Source organism: Sus scrofa, chromosome 9 (assembly GCF_054392235.1).
Source record: "Sus scrofa isolate SSC_HxYL_T2T_F1_AM1 chromosome 9, Sscrofa_HxYL_maternal_Yorkshire_Landrace_v2.0, whole genome shotgun sequence".
Classification (NCBI taxonomy): Eukaryota; Metazoa; Chordata; class Mammalia; order Artiodactyla; family Suidae; genus Sus; species Sus scrofa.
Genome location: NC_139391.1, coordinates 100,269,649 through 100,286,926, shown reverse-complemented (window position 1 = coordinate 100,286,926; position 17,278 = coordinate 100,269,649). Strand labels below are relative to the sequence as shown.

The 17,278-nt window shown below is 34.6% G+C and overlaps 1 protein-coding gene across 2 annotated transcripts in view; it reads right to left on the bottom strand.

The window, feature by feature from the left end:
* The window catches only part of SEMA3D (semaphorin 3D), a 205,474-nt gene that overhangs the window by 95,904 nt on the left and 92,292 nt on the right, over positions 1-17,278 (bottom strand). For both annotated transcript variants that reach the window (XM_021063476.2, XM_084977284.1), the window contains one exon: positions 1,360-1,422. In XM_021063476.2, the coding sequence (XP_020919135.1) occupies positions 1,360-1,422 (63 nt within the window). The remainder of the gene's footprint in view (positions 1-1,359; positions 1,423-17,278) is intronic.

Here is a 17,278-nt window from a genome sequence, read left to right as displayed (position 1 = left end):
ATTTGTGCAATATCTATATTCCTCTGGAGATTGAAAACTCCATGAGTGCTTTCATACACATATTTATGCACATATTTAGGCTCTTAATAAATATTTGTTGAATAAATAAACAAATGAGTGAATAAACCTGTTGTCTTAGATTCTTAGTCTTTTAATTTTCTCCTTATTTCATTAGGCAAAATATGTCTTATTGTTTCATTTTTTTCACATCGATGAAGTGAAGGTTTTTTAATCTAATTGTGCTTTCTTATAACACTCACTATTTGCTGTCAGTAAATATGAAGTCAACTGCTCAGTCAATACTCCTGGGTTATAGTGGTAAGAGGAGACATTCAAGGATGCTGAAACAGAAGCCTCAAGATGTCCATGCTTCTGCCCAAAGTTAGAACTTTTCATCTGGAGTTACATTCAGAAAGTGATTTATTTTCCTAAAAGAGAGTAATTCTCCCCTATCACCAAAGTGTAAGAAGTCAGGTCAGAACACAGAGCGTCTCGCCTAAGTCAGAACATTCAGATGGGAAGAGGCAGTGAGAGCCATAGTGCTGTGAAGATAAAGCAAGCAACATGATTACGGGTAGCATGTGCAGCTTGGACAATGCAAAAGCAACCCAGGAAAGACACCCCAGAGATGATGAGGGTAGTTATACCTGTCTAAGGGGTTCCTCTGGTCCCTGAGGAAGCTTAAATTCAAAGTTTAGAGTAGGGCGCCCCTATTTATTCTTTATGTTATCTCCTATGGTTATGCTTATGTAAATTTTCAAGTAAATTAGTTCTTTTTTTTACATTTTTAAAATTATATCTAATTTACAATGTTGTGCCAATCTCTGCTGTACAGCAAAGTGACTTATATATCTATTTTCCCTTTCTTATATTATCTTTCAGCCAGGTCTATCTCAAGAGATCATATATAGTTCCCTGTGCTATATGGTAGGACCTCATTGTCCATTCTAAATGTCATAGTTTGCATCTTAAATTATCAAGTGTGTGTTTGTAATGTTGAAACAACTGGTGATTTTGTGTACATTCACAAAACACATGCATTAAGTGAAAAATACAATCCTAAAAACACAATATTTTGTGATGGTTTATTTTTAAGTATTTCAAATGTATTTCTGTAAAGGAAATCATAATATTCAGAATTAACACTTTAAAAAGTATAGTATGTCTAATTTCTGAAAATAATGTCATTCTTTTTGGCAAGGCAGAAATATTTTATACCTTATTAATCTTTACACAGAATACTGGTGTAGCCTTAAAAATAATATACTAATGCCATTAATTCAATAAAACCTAGTATAAATATTTGCTATCATATCAGTACCAGTTTAACAAATATATTTTTTAAAGTCTCCTACTTACATTGGCATCTTTCCCAGCTAATTTACATAGTTCCACTCGTTCCTTTGCAGCAGGCCAATAAATCTGCAAAACATTTCAAGGTGTGTTAGAAGCTGAGTATCTAAAACACGCTACAATTCTAATTAGGAAAGTGAGTGTGTGAAATTAAAGAGTGAATGTCAAGCTAACATCACATTCTTAGGTATGATGTAAGAATTTGGGAAATTTAAGTATTTTCCAAAGCCACCCTAAAAAGTTGATGAGAAAAAAACTAGGCAGAATCATCCATTATTTTTATTAATCTTCAAATTTCTTTTTAAACATAATTAATAACATAAATCATGTTGAGTATGCTATAACTTCTTATTGTGATATCAACAGAATTTGAGATTAGCATTTGCTTAAGTAAGAGATTCTTTTTACCCTGTTTTTTTCTTGTTTGTGCAGAGTGGTCCTGCAATAGAAACACATGCAATGAGGTGGGAAACAGCTCTTCGTCATAAACATATTACCACTCCAGGTCAAAGACCGGTGTGAACTTATTGACAATATTCAACACAGATGGAGTTAAGATTTACCTGTTACTTAAACATTTTATAAGCATTATCTTAGTTCAATCTCACAATGATCCAGTTGGATATAGCTGTACTTATTCTTCCCATTTCCAGGTCAGAAAATTTCTTCATACAGTCATTAAGTAACAAGCCAAGGGCCATGGAGCTGGTTTGAAACAGTCAAAATATAAACCAAAGTCTGTCCCTTGAACTGGAATAGCGGAGGGTGGAATCCTTAACCAGCATGTGGTAAATATCATTTGGGCAAATGCATAAGGAAGACAAAGGCATCAGTCTCCTTGATTGGTCACTTTTAATCATGCTTTAATAGTCTTAGATTTATCACAAATAATTGGTTTTGTTTTTAACAAACTTTAGAAATTCTTCCAGGAAATTTTTCAAAATAAGGCTCAAAACCATTGCATTTCTCCATTAGCTTACAGAAAGAAATGCTCTTTGTTAAGCTAAAGACAAGAAGAAACAAGAAAGTCAGCTCTGAGTTGCTTATAATGTATGTTCCAACAGTTCCTGACAAACTTTTATTATGTTTCTCACCAATGTTAGCAGAAAATGCTTTAATAGGTAAGGAAAAAGAAAAATATCCTAAGGGAATACACAGAGAAACTTGTTAAACCTGGAATTAACAACTGATTTAGAAGTCACTAATGTTTACATGATTATTATTTTCATAGTGAAATTTTAAGGTTTTAAGTCTCTGAATAAAGAATACAGAATCACATCCACATTCTCTTAATAAACAAATACAATGAAATTATTGAGATTTTTTAAAAATGAAGCGAGGCTGTTCATTTAGAGCACATTTTAACAACTACAAACTACAATGAAAGGGCAGGGTCTTTGAGCCAGCAGGAAGCTCAGGCGACCAGCTAACCTTGGTGTTGTTCACAATGAAGACTTAAAGATGCTCTTTACTCAGAAATGGTCTAAATCAGTGCAATTATAATTTCAAAGAATTCTGAACAGTAGCCAGCAGTAAAACATGGATGGACCTCAGCAATTCATTATTAAGTGAAAAAAGCATATTCCTCAAAATGACAAACAGAAAATGATCTCTTTAGAATAACGTTAAAAACAACTATAATAAAAGACACTTTTTAGGTATATATGTAGTTACAATAAATATGTTTTTTAAAAAAGCAAAAGAATGATAAATTTAGAATTTAGAAAGATGGTTATCCAAGAATGATAAAAAAAAAAAAGGATAAATTGGTGCTAAGAAACAGCTTACTTCAGAGAGCCTAGCTTTTGTTCTGGATGGTGCATTTTCAGGTGGTTAATACATAACTGAAGATGACTAAGTAATGTAAGTTAGTAAATAAATCAAAATAGACCATGCATAGGGCAAGTGGCAACAATCAGTCAGCCACCTAGAATCATGAAGGCCAAAATAAATGAATAACTGAATAGCAAAAATAAAACACCGGAGTTTTCAGGAAATTTGAGAGCTTCTTCCATTTGTTTTTTATTGTTTGTTTTTGTTTGTTTGTTTTTAATTACTGGTAGCAAAAATACTGATTTTTTTTTCTCTGTTAAAAATAACAACTTGAATTTATGGAATCTTGGCTTCATATTTGAATCTATGAGCTCATGGTATCCTCTCACATTTTTCTTGTTGATTCTTTTTTTATTATTATTAGTGGTGAAATATACATAAAATAAAATTTACTATCTTAGCCATTTTAAACATACAGTTCAGTATTGTTTAGTATATTCACTTTGTGTAACTAATCTCCAGAATTCTTTCATCTTGCCAAACTGCAACTCTATACTTGCTGATTTTGAATATTATAGTAACTTCACAAAGGATAACTCTATCATTGGAAAGAAAATAAATGGTACACAGAGCATGGCCATGATCTGTCAACTGGCTTAATCACTAGCTCATTACATTTGGTCTCGAGTCTAGATTAACATTTCTTTGAATCCTTTTAATACGTCAGATTGTGGTTTTGTATGATGGTCAGATTTAGTCACATTTCAGAAACGAATTTAGAATAAATATCCATAGATTAGTTTAGACCTGAATATCTGAATGGTATTAGTATTATAGAAAAAAAAAAAGGAAAGGAAATACAGAACTCTTCCATATTAAGTGTAACTTAAAAAAGAAGAAAGAATATTATAAGATTCCATTCTTTGACACTAAACCAGTATACTGAATAATATATGAAGCAACTAGTAAGATAAATGGTGTTTCTAAAATTGATTTTGAACATATTTAAAGGAGCTTCAAAAAGGAAGGAGTTATTTAAAGATGGACAAAATGTGGAAGCAATCTAAGTGAAAATTCCAAGGTTGACACAGAGAGGTTACTGTTCATTAATCATTTGTTCAGTAGATACATAATTCTGAAGGGCCTTCAGTATACCTAAGGTGTGGCACTGAGGTGCTAAGATATGAGTCAGGAAGAAAGTTCTGTAAATAGATGGGGTCACTGCATTTCCACAAGAATTAGAAACATAACGAGAAGGGAACACCGAAGATGGAGCCAGGATGCTCAGGAAGCCCTAAGGACAGCGAAACAAAGTCCCTACCAGTCCCAACTTCCAAACCATTGTTTTAAAAGTACCTGCTCTTAATAGTGTCAACTCTAATGTAATAGTTTAGCTTAATACTTTCAACTCTTATTTTGTCTTAGAGACTTGACACCAAAATAGTAACTGCAGATTCTTTTTTCCCTTTGCAAAGGGATACAAATTTCTAAAATATGTTTTAATGGTTCTGAGGTACATTTTCAGTTGTGAATTTTAAGTCATAAGCTTGTAAATTGAATTGTGTCATCTTGGTAAATGAAGCAATACAACAAAAGGACAAGTTTGGACAAACTGGGTTTCTGATTAATGGATAAGTGTTACACAAAGATACTCAAGCATGGAAAATTTGTTGGACACCAGAAACCAATTTTAATAAATCTTCTACTCTGTTTATAAAGCAGATTATTCCCAAAAAATGTTCTCACTTTTCATCATTCACCTTCAATTACATAAAGTCTAAAACTTGTTAAAAATAGAAATTATCCTTGGATCATTATTGTCACTGCACAGGAATTCTAAGATACTATCACAAAGATAATTTTACTTCTTAAGGAAACATTCAAGCATTAAAAATAAAGTTGTTGAGATTATACACTGGCTTATTTTGACACCATGCTCTCAAGAATTTAGGAACCACAAATAGAATTACCTTAATAATAATAATCTAGGAGGTAACTGATTGTCTTCCATACTGTAAACATTTACTTAAAAGGAAAAAGATATCCATTGTAGTTGTGCCAATATTTAAAAGCTATCATTTTAATTATGATTTATGGTAAGATTTTTCTTTTACTTGTCACCTCGTCATTAGAATAAAGGGTTTATTTTTTAAAATTCTTTTTGATCCCTTGTTGGTAGTAAAATAAAATTTCACTTAATTCAATCTAAAAAAAGAAGGAATATAAACAAATCAACCCCCCATACACTCTTATATAGGGTTGGCAGAAACATGTTCAAGTATTTTATTTTTCAATAATCTTTTGAAGTGACATCTCTCTCTATATATAAAAGCATTCTACCACTTCCATATATTTCTAGCTAAATTTAGGGTGCATGTGTAGATGGATACGGAGGGGGTAAAACAATAAGAAAAATATAGAGACACACACAGACATACAGAGGGAGAGAGATATTAAGTCTGATTGGGTATAGAATATTTCATGTATAGACTCAGGTGTCAATATGGCTTACACAAAAGCCCAAAAGGTACCTGAGATCCTGAGATTATTTCAGTGGCCCAGTCAGTACACTTTGAGATTGCTTCACTCTCAGACTGAACCTTACACTTAAAAATACAAGTTCTGTGGAGTTCCCTTCGTGGCTCAGTGGTTAACAAACCTGACTAGCATCCATGAGGATGCGGATTTGATCCCAGGCCTCGCTCAGTGGGTTAAGGATCTGGTGTTGCTGTGAACTGTGCTGTAGGTTGCAGATGTGGCTCAGATCCCGAGTTGCTGTGGCTGTGGCATAGGCTGGCGGCTATAGCTCCAATTGGACCCATGGCCTGGGAACCTCCATATGCTGCAAGTGCGACCCTAAAAAGACAAAAAGACCAAAAACAAAACAAAACAAAACAGACAGAAAGAAAAGAAAATATGCAAAATAAATAAATCAATAAATGAATACAAATAAAAATACAACCTATGATCTAGTTATCTTCTTTTTCTGGCCAAGCCCATGGCATGTAGAAGTTCCCAGTTCAGGGATGAAACGTGTACCATAGCAGCAAACCCAGGTGGCTACACCGACAATGCCAGATCCTTAACTCACTTTGCTACAAGGGAACTCCTGTAGTTATACTGATTTTATTTGCTTACTTCTATCCAAAACTCCAGATGGTTTGTTTTTGAAGCATTTTTACTTCACTTTAAACACAAATAGGCAGGAGGAGCTCAGAGTAAAACACTTCAATATCTCTAACAAGCAATGTTTCAGTTTTAAGTTATATAATTCATTAGCAGTTATCACTGCATAAGGTGAAATGTCAGACAATTTATTTTTAATTATTTAATCTTAGGCAAGTGACAGAAACATTCAAATAATGATAAGGCCTTCTAACAACATCCTAAGGAAATTCTAATTATATCTGTTCTTTGTTTCATCTTTGGAGAAGAAATTTAATTGACTCAAGTTAGCAAGTGCAAGGTCATTCAAACACCCTTTGGCCTAATTTAGAAAAGTCAAAACAACTGAATAGAATACGCAAGAGGAAGTTATAACTTGTTCGTAAACCTAATTAAAGCCAACATTTTTTTCAGAGGCTTAAAAATGCAAGTGTCTATCTCTGTCAAAGAACAAGATTCAAGTTTCTGAATGGTTGTAAAGAAGTTGGGAAAATGCTGCTCTAAATGCCATATGGTACAAAGATTTGAACAACTAAGGGAGCAATGACTACTCTAGATTCCAAGGACAGAGGGAGGTGGAAGATGTGAGCTCAAAGAACCAAGTATAAGAAAATAAGAACAGAGGCTCCAACCATCAAACTTGTAGAACTGAAACTAGCCTGATTAGAAAATGTTACAGAAAAGGAATTCAAATTCTCAAGTTTGGGGTCTGATCTGCCCACAAAGCTTCCTATATGAAGTCCTGTGAGAGCACTATCTCTCACTTTACTGTTTCATGACTCAGCTCAAAGCTTCTTCCACTTAGCTTTCTTCCACCAAATACCTCTGAATTGCAATATACTCGTGTTTGTTACTTCCATCTGTCCCTTTCTTTTCCCAAGTAGATCTAGTTTAGGACCCTTCTGTGGCAGAAAGATGAATGAACTGCAGTGGAATAGGAAGATAAGGGTTCTAGTCTCTACCACTCCGCTTGTTAGTGCTCTTTCAAATATGACCTTGTTTTTATTCTCAGAATGAACTTATTCAACCTGGAACAGCACAAGCTCAATAAAAATGTACTGCATGAAAATGAGAGAAATGCGACTGTGGCATACAGATTCAAAGGAAATTAAAGACATCCACACACATGGATTGATAATTTGTACGCTTGTAGTTACAGATGTCAGAATTTTCTAAGGAATAAAAGTTCAGTCTCCATTATCTTCTTAAAGAAGTATATGACTCATTAAAATTTAGTAACCACTGAAATTGAGTGACAAAGGACATTGCTTTTTCTTCCAACCCTCTTTAGCATCTGGCACAACATTGCATACATAATAAGCACTTGAAAATTATTGAAAAGTGATCTGCAGAGTTTCCCTTAACATTGGAGACAGAGAAGGAGTTCTTGTCAGAGTTCTGGCAGAGGTCTGAGCATTCTGACAACATCCTGACAGTCCATTACAGTGGCCAGATGGAACCCTCACATCAGCACCCAGGCAGGGGAGCGAGCACATCCATGAACGAGGCGATTGTTTTACCTCTGTGATTACTAGACAGCATGTGCTCTGCAGGCAATAGGAACAGATTCATCACCATAAAACTAAGCAGGGTGTCTTATACCAAAAGCTAATTTATTAGGATGTCTACATGGTTTCCTAGGGTTTATATTTTCTTACTTTCAAATATTAAACAAAAATAAAGAGTGGCAATTTTCTTTTACCGATAACTTGCTTTCAAAGGAGAAATTATTTACTTTGAGGTTCCCCTCCCCAAAATAATCCAAATAATAGACTTATAGGCTAACACATCAGATGGAAATGTCTTATTCAACCATGAAATGAGTTAATGAACAAGAGTCAGAAGGTCATTCTGATTTATAAAAGCATTTCTGCTTATACTCAATAGAAAGCGGGCAAGTACAGGATCCTCATGTATGAAAACCCTCTTGTTTTAGACTTCCTTAAGGAAAGGGAAGTAACAGAGTCCTTTTCATACTACATAAAGAAGGGTGTTTAAAATTCCACTGAAAATTATACTTAAAATTATAACCGTAGTGATTTTTCTTCAAAAAATTCTTAAAAATAGGGGCCTAGTTTAACATATTTCAAGTAATCTGACTAAGTTTTATACTCACATACCTAGTTTTCATGTTAAATAAGGAGAAAAAGAATATGAAGTTACATTATGATTGCTAGGAAGAAGGAAAAAAACTGTCACATTTATAAACATGAAATGACTTTATTAACACTCTGCTAAAAAGGAAGTCAACCTTCTTGGAGGGTCCAAGTTGTAGCTTTTATGTATTTTATCCAATGTTTCCTTTTAAATAATTGATTTTTTTTTTTTTTGCTTAAATAAAGTTTAAATAAATGTGGGGACCTAAATTTTCACAAGGTAAAATGAGATTGTCTGAGGTTGTATAGGGAGTTATCATAGGTAGGCTATAAAATTTATATGTTGCCTTGATACATTGCTTTCTCATTTTAAAACTCATAGGAAAACTTACTTTTTTTTCTGCCAAAAAAAATACTTAGTGGGTTTTTTCGGTTTTTTTGTTTGTTTGTTTGTTTTTGTTTTTTTAGGGCTGTACCCGTGGCATATGGAGGTTCCCAGGCTAGGGGTCTAATCGGAGCTACAGCTGCCGACCTGTGCCACAGCCACAACAATGCCAGATCCAAGCCATGTCTGTGACCTACACCACAGCTCGTGGCAAGGCCAGATCCTTAACCCACTGAGTGAGACCAGGGATCGAACCCGAAACCTCATGGTTCCTAGTCAGATTTGTTAACCACTGTGCCACGACAGGAATTCCCTGTTTGTTTGTTTGTTTGTTTTTACAATAAAAGCAAATGTCAATTATTTGAAATATAAAAACTTTAAGTATTATACTGCTTTTGCCTTTAACACTGTAAGTTTAGTTAATGGGTTTTTGTTGGGGTCCAGTTAAACATCTTCACTTTTGATTTGCTAACAAAGCAATTCTTTGAATATTTTATGCACAGCATTCAATTCTGACAGATATGTTTCAAGAGAAAATATTTTTAATTGACTAAATAAAAGCAAAAAAGGATAACTATCTCAAAATGAAAATAAACTATTTGAAGATTAACTTTTAGACTATTTAAAAGTGGATCACTGCATGTCCTCCACCCTTATTATTAGATTCACAGCTACGGCTTAGCTTTGCTAAAACCCAACAGAAACACTATTAAAAAACATGGGAAATAAGATGTCAAACAGCAGATGTTTTAACTGAGGCTATTAATATTCAAAATGTAAACAACACTAGTAAGGATAGTGTCATTCTTCATTTGGTTACTCTATGATTCTAGAGTTTTTACTTTAAGAAGGAGATGTATGAGCTTGCCCATTACATTTGGAGGCAAAGCAACATTGTTTTGAGAGCTCATTTTATGGTTTGGACAGTATAGTTAGATGTTAAAAAAGAAACTTCTGCTGACAAAAAATTAAAAAATGAGATGCTAGCTCAGGATGCAAAAATTATCAAAGTAGGTGGCCAAGAATCATTTAGATGATTTTATCTATGCTCCACGTATAAAATAGTTGGACATTGGAGATTAAGAAGTTTTTTCCTTTCCCTTTAGAAGGGCATTTTGTCCCCTGAGCCCCAGGGTGAGGAGTAGGTGCCAGGGGAGAGGCTTTCATGAGACGTCGAGAAGCACTTGCTATTGAACATTCCATTTTTGGGACGTTGTGGACAAACATCTAAAGGGTAAGAGAGAGACTGACAGTGTGCAATGAAAACAGAGGCCAAGCTCAGTAGCCATACTATTATCAGCCTGAACTTCCCAGGTGTGTCCAAGAGAACTCACATGACAGCTCCCCATGGAATAGATGGGAGCCCTGCTCACTCAAAAATGGAATGGCATGAGGTCACCTTAGGTCCCGTTCCAAGAGTGGGACACCTAACAGAACTGCCATCTGTCTCAGGGTAATGAATGAGGACATACCAGTCAGAGGAGAAAGGCAGTCACACTTAGCCAGAGGACTGCAAGAGCAAGAATTCCAGAAAGGGGCAATTCCAGAAACACACAGAGGTACCTATGAAAGAAAAGTTGCCCTTTAAATGTCTGCCAAAGCCCAAAGTTGAGAGGTGAGGTCCCTCTGGCAATGGCAGGAGACACTTCTCTGAACCCCACTTTTCCCCTCCTAACAGGACGCTAGATCAGACACTGAGAGTGAACAACAGTTGTCTGTCCTATCTATGAGTGACCTCAAAAGCCATGGGGTCTGTTGGAGTCAAACAGGACCAGGGAGAGGAACTAGTTCCACAGAGTAGATTCAAAGGGACTGTGGGAAGTAAAATAAAGTTGTTTATTATCACACTCCATGAGTAGGCATAACAGTTGCTTTAGATTAGCAGGTAAAATAAATAATAGTCACAGAGTAAGTTTATTTCTCACTGATCTACTCATCTGCCTCTATAGCCCACTTGGAAAAAAAAAAAAAAAAGAGAGAGAGAGAGAGAAGACAAATGAAAACCAAGAAACAAATGCTTCATTTGTTACAGATTACAGATACAAAAACAGTACCTAATTGAATAAATTATTTCCTTTGTGATGTGTATGCTTACATCCTGGTTTACAGACTCACTCTGCCCAAGAATGGTTTGAACTGCTTCCAAAATGAGTAACGTTTTCAGACGGAAGGATCCCAACAATTCATTAACTCAAGAAGCCAACTAAATAACATAACCAAACAGAGAGTACTGGACATATTTTTTTACTGTTAACCATGACTGCACTAAAGAAAAGTGAGAGAGAAGGAGAGAAGGGGAGATTTTCAGCTTGTATATATTACTCCTAAAGTTTATATAGAAAGGGCTCTGGATTTTAGATGAATTATTGCTGGGCCTACTTAAAGCCAGCTGAGGTGGAGAATGTTCACGTTTAGTCAAATTGACAGATGCCGTGTATAGTTTAGGATAATCTTCTTAGAAACCATAGGTTCTTAAACCATATTGTACAAGTGTCAAACACTTTCCTTATTATGATGTCTACACTAAACAAGTTTCTCATGCATCACTTATAAATTAATGATAAATGGATGCAAATGTCTGTTTACAGTTGACCATCTTTTTCAAGGACTCTTACAATTCTTCTGACTCTAGAGATGGGGTATGATGACAAGGGTTAGGGCAGGGAAATCCAGTTTCTTTAAATTATGAGAGATTTAGAAAGTTTCCTTTGTGGCTCAGTAGTTAACAAACCTGACTAGGATCCATGAGAATGTGAGTTTGAACCCTGGCCTCGATCAATGGGTTAAGACTCGGCTCAGATCTGGCGGTTGCTGTGGCTGCGGCTGTGGTGTGAGCCAGCAGCTGTAGTTCTGATTTGCACCCTAGCCTGGGAACTTCCCTATGCCACAAGTGTGGCCCTAAAAAGCAAAAAGAAAATTATGAGAAATTTACACATGGAGGGGAGAAACAACTCTCTTCTACTCTGTTTCTCAAGTATGTTTTTCCCCATCCTAACAGATCAAGGAAATAATAAACTTCAAGATCCAAATACAAATGCAAACTACTTAATTTTAAATAGTTGTTAACAATAATTTAAATTTTATCCATCCATCTCGGACAAGTTCAAATCTCATGCACAACATGTTTTCCCCTTCACCCCCTAATTCCTTCTATGTGACCTATCTCAGATTTTTGGTATTCAAAGATTTTCTGACTTGTTTCATAATTCATTTAACTGCGTTATGTCTTGTCTTTCTAAGGCATGAGCAATAACAAAATTGAGTTTTATATTTTGTCACAACATTCTTAGTACCAGTATTAGGTGTTCGATTTTTTTATAAAATTGAAAAAGAAACACTGACTAAAGTAAAAAGACAAAAGAAAAAAAAAATCAATGTTCTGCCACTAAAAACATATTGTAAGTTTTACTTCTAAAATGCATATGATTAAGTTCAACCCAGAGACCTACAAAACCAACTGTATCAAAACAGCATTATTTTAGACATAATTCTGCTAGAAAAATATTTCAATGATGCTCAAGTCATATTTAGTTCTTTTAATTTTAAAAATACATACTCTGTATATAAAATAGTTAAAAGATAATGCTAAATACTAGTACTACAGAATAATGATGAGTTTATTCTTTGAGTTAAATTGCAATGTATTCCCTACTGACAATGTCACCCCCAACAATAGCTAACAATCTGAAAAAAGAAAATGTATAGGGTATCAGCAAATTTGAAGAAACCTGTAGCAGATTAGGTTTTATAAAGCTTAGAGTAAATAAAGGATCACTGAAACCTTTTACAGAGGTAAAAGAACCCTTATATAAAGCACAAGAAGTATTTGTAAAGGCTAGGGATTTTTTAATTCTTACCATGCAATGTAGAGCAAAATAAATTATTTCAAGGATTTTTACTGACAATGAATAGATTCCAAGGCTATCTCCTTCCAGAAAATTGCCTTATAGAACTAGCTAATCCTCATAATTTTCTCCAAAGAGAAAATATACCCTCTTCTTTTTGATTATCGGAGAAAAGTTATTATTTGCTTCAGAAAACCCACGTTCATAAGGAGGGAAAAAAATCCCATAAGCAAATTGTTTTTTTTTGTTTCAGAAAACTTGTCTTCTACCTCCTCATTCTAAGTGTATGTATCAACAGGATTGATTCTTGAACACTTTTCTCACCTACTAATGTAAGCAAATCATTGTTTCCCACCCCTCTTTCAAGGGTGAAACTGACATGCTTCTAGCCAATGAGATGTGATGGAAAATCTTCAAAAGCTGTCCTTGCTTTAAAAATGAGACATGTAGGTAATTGTCTTTTATCCTTTTACATTTCCTTGTCTGGATGAGGCCCATGAAATTGTTAAACCCATGTTGCCACCAACCTAAGGATAATGCCAACACTAACAATGGCAGACAGAAGGGATAGAAAGAACTGAGTCATTTATAACACTGTGAGGTAAACAATATTACCTTCTTCATACCCACTCAAACTCTGGACATTATTCTTATTCTATAATACACCAAATTTCCTTATTTGTTAATAGCCCAAGTAGGGTGTCTTTTTATTGTAAGCTGATAGAACGCTAACTGATAACAGTAATATACTTGTCTCACTCTCAAGATAGGAAAAGATAAGAAAGTTACCAAATCAAAAAAAAAGAAAAAAGCATTATTTAGCATCCTTTATGTTTAAGACACTATACTATGCACTAAAGGAAAATCAGACATGTGTGAAAAAGAGTACCACCATTCAGAATGTGTAATTAAAATGGGGGATATATTTACACAAATGGATAATGATAATTTTATCAGAAAGGACATCCGACACTGGTATAAATATATAAAATGTTCTAATACACAGAAAAAATAATTACATTTCCTGAGAATGAGGAAGACTTGGAAAGCAAGATGTAGTCAAAGAGTAAAATTAGCTAAGTGCCATCAAAAATGAAGAGTGATATGAGCAAAAAATTGAATGGCAATTTCAGCACACAGCTTGAAAGATTTATTTTGGAAAGATCTAATAGGGCAGTCAGAGTCAGAGAGAGAAAGAGAGGGAAACAGAAGTGCTAGTAAAGTGCTAGTGAAGGAACAATTAAGAGTAAATTAAAATAAGACTGAAACACAGGGTAGAAATGGGTTGAGAAGGGCCTTAGAAATTTAGAAAAACCTGAAGTTCACTCAAGTTCCTTGGAAATCAAGAACTGGCAGAAGTGTATCAACAGGGAAGAAATATGGACAGATTTTTATATTTTTAAGAGATAACATAGATGGTCATAGTGAATGGATGAGATGAGGAGAAAATGGAGAATCTGTTTTACAAGATGAACCCAGCTAGATCATGGTATTATCACTTATACCAGAGGAAAATGCTGCAATGTTTGCCACCTTATCAGCATGACCCGTCAGCCGAAGCTTCTGTTGGGACTGCATCTAAACCTGGTTCTCCCGCCATCTCATACTACTTCCCTAGTTATGCTCTCACATGTTGATCCCTTACAAATATCCTACAAGTTCTTCGTTATCTCACAGTTGGCTTCCGGGGCGGCGGGGGGACAAACCTACAACAAAACTGCTAGGTGAGGTTAGACAGTTCCAGATCCAGGTTATTGGAACTGGACCACTTCTGGCTGGACCTGAAGGCTCCACACTGATCCAGTGTTAGGGAATGGGAATATCAAATCCATGTGTAAATCTGTCCCAAGTCTGTCTTAAGAGAGAAATCCACAGGGCATTCATTAACTAAAGAGAGGCTTTTTGGACCAACTATAGAAAAAGCCTACTAAATTATGAGGCATCACATCCCTGGTGATGCTTATACTTGCCCTGAAGTCTATTAAGTCCCTGTAGAAATAGTCCTTCCCCTCAAAAAAGATCAGAATCCTATCCCCCTTATCTCAATGCCAGAGAGTTCAAAAACAAAAAACAAAAAAAAACCTCAGTCTACTTAATTTTTACTTTATAGATAGAGGAAATGCCCTGAGAGGTACTTTCTCCCTCTATAATCATTTACTTATCAAAGTTTATTGATAAGATACCTGCACCATTCATTATAGAAGACTCAAAACCTAGGCTAAAACAGATTTTGAGAGCAGAGTAAGAGTAAATATGATGATATTATTAAATAGGTATCATTGAAGTAATTTTGCAAATGATTTTGCTATACTTTCTGGTGATTCCGCACTAAAGGCTCGTGGCATATATGAAATGATAATAGCTATTGTTCAATAGGCATGGCCTTGTTTGTCCAAAAACTTCGAATAAACATATATCCTAAATTTTGAAACTTCAATCAAATACTTTCCATAGAATTTTTTTTTTTATATTTCCCAGAGGAAAACATTCCCAACCAGTCAGTTCTAACTCAATTATGTGTTGTAGACTGCTTTAACTCTAAAGAATACAAAGGACATCCTTCAGCCCCATACAGTCCCAACATGTGTGGTTTCTTCCACAGAGGAGTTTGGATTTTTGCCGAGGGGAACTGAGCCAACGCAAACCACGTTGGTCTAAACACTGCAAAACTACTACATCTTAACACTTACGTGCTACTGTGGGGTAAGTACCTTTTAGCAATGCTAAAAGGTTTATTTAAATTTTAAAGGTAGACACCTACATAAACATAAATACTTACCTTTGCATGCATAACCCCTTTATGAATTGTCTATTTTATAAAGATAAAGAAATATCAGTTAGGCAGAAAATCCCTAGGACAGATTCTAATTTTATAATGTGTTCCAAAGGGCATTTATTTCAATACCATTGTAAGGGAAATCAATATTTCATAAACATTTATTTCATTAAATATTAGCACAGTTCAACCATGGAATATGGCCAAAGAGAGATTTGCTTAAAATAGCCACAGAAGGAAGTTAGCTATCAGAATTTATTTTAAGCAATGATCTAATACACTCAGTTCAGATAAATGGACTTTCTCTTCCAATCCCTGAAGGCAGAGAACAGCACAAGAACAAATTCCCTTAAAAGTATGAATTGCTTCTTGCTATTATTCAAAGACTGAGACATATTTGGGAAAATGGTTTGTTAGCTATGTGGTATCTTTTAAAGCAAAACTGCAAAGCTGAATAGGATTTTCTTTGGCCTCGTTCATAAGAGTCATCCCCTATTATGATATTTACTGATGACTGAAGTTGCTATCACCAGTACTTAAAAAAAAAAATTTTCAAGGGAAAAAAATACACCCTTAAGAATAAATGGAATGAAGTGATAATGGCAGAATGAAGGGCAAGGTTTTCAAATCCTAGCACACAATTAACTGCTTATTACATCTTACTGTAAACAATACCTCGGCTATAGAATAACAATAATTTTCTAAAAAATAAGATAAACTTATGAGTTTGTGTGTTTGGTTTAACACAAGTCAAGAACAATTACTGGTAATATTTTAGCCCTCACTCTTCTAAATACACAGATTACACAAAATGCATGCATATATATCTGCATTCAAAGATTATTTCTTAATCATACTTGGGCATTCATAAAAAAAGTTTTCCTTTTCTTTTGGACCTCAAAAATGTGTGGAAGCCTACTTAAAAATCAAATGATTAAAAGACCAAATACCCTGTTTCTAATGCAGGCCTTCATTAAGCAATAGTAACACGCTATGGCGATAAATATTTTACCAATGTAGACTAAAGCCAGGAGGCTGATACCATTCAAATAACTGAACTGATATTTAGTTATTAAAAGCATCTCAAAATTAGAAGGTTAAGTTAAAATGGTCATAGTAGGTAAAAACTATATGAATCTTCAAGGTCTGAGAATGACCTATGTATCAATCTTTTTGAATGGTAAAGCTCTATTAATTTAGTATTGACAACTATTGACATGAAACTTTGCAACGGCTCCTAGTATTTCTTTTGGAATACTTATGGAAAAGAGAAAGAAAAAACAGATACCTCACACATGAGGAATAGGTCATATATTACGTCTGCTCATTAGGCCTTTAACTCTTACAGTCTTGGTACCCATTTTTGTGTGCATAGATATATATATTTACTAAATTACGAGCTAATAATCACTGACAAAAACTGAACTGTAGCAGTCTTTCCTCTGGGTACCAAAGTGATAGAGCATACAGCAACAATTGCTTTTTGGGTTTTGAATTGCTAGTATATAATTCTTTTAAGTGGTAAGACTGTTCTTAATGAGTCTGTAAGTGGAACATTATTAACCTTCACTATGATTGGGCCAAAGAAGAAACCTGTTCAGATAAAAAAGGAGAGTGCAGAGAAAACAGTGTGGTATTAAAATGCTACCAGAGTCACATTGTCATTTTTAAAGTATGCTTATCTGAAGTATGCTTATACTCACTCTTAACAAAGAACATGCATATGTATTTAAATTCATAAAAATCCAATACAAATATTAGAGGCACTAAGTTCTTTTAATCTTTTCTTTCTTTTTTTTCTTTTTTTTTTTTTTTTTGACATGTAGAAATTCCTGGGGCAGGAACCAAGCTGCTGTGGTGACAACACCGGCGCCTTAACCCACTG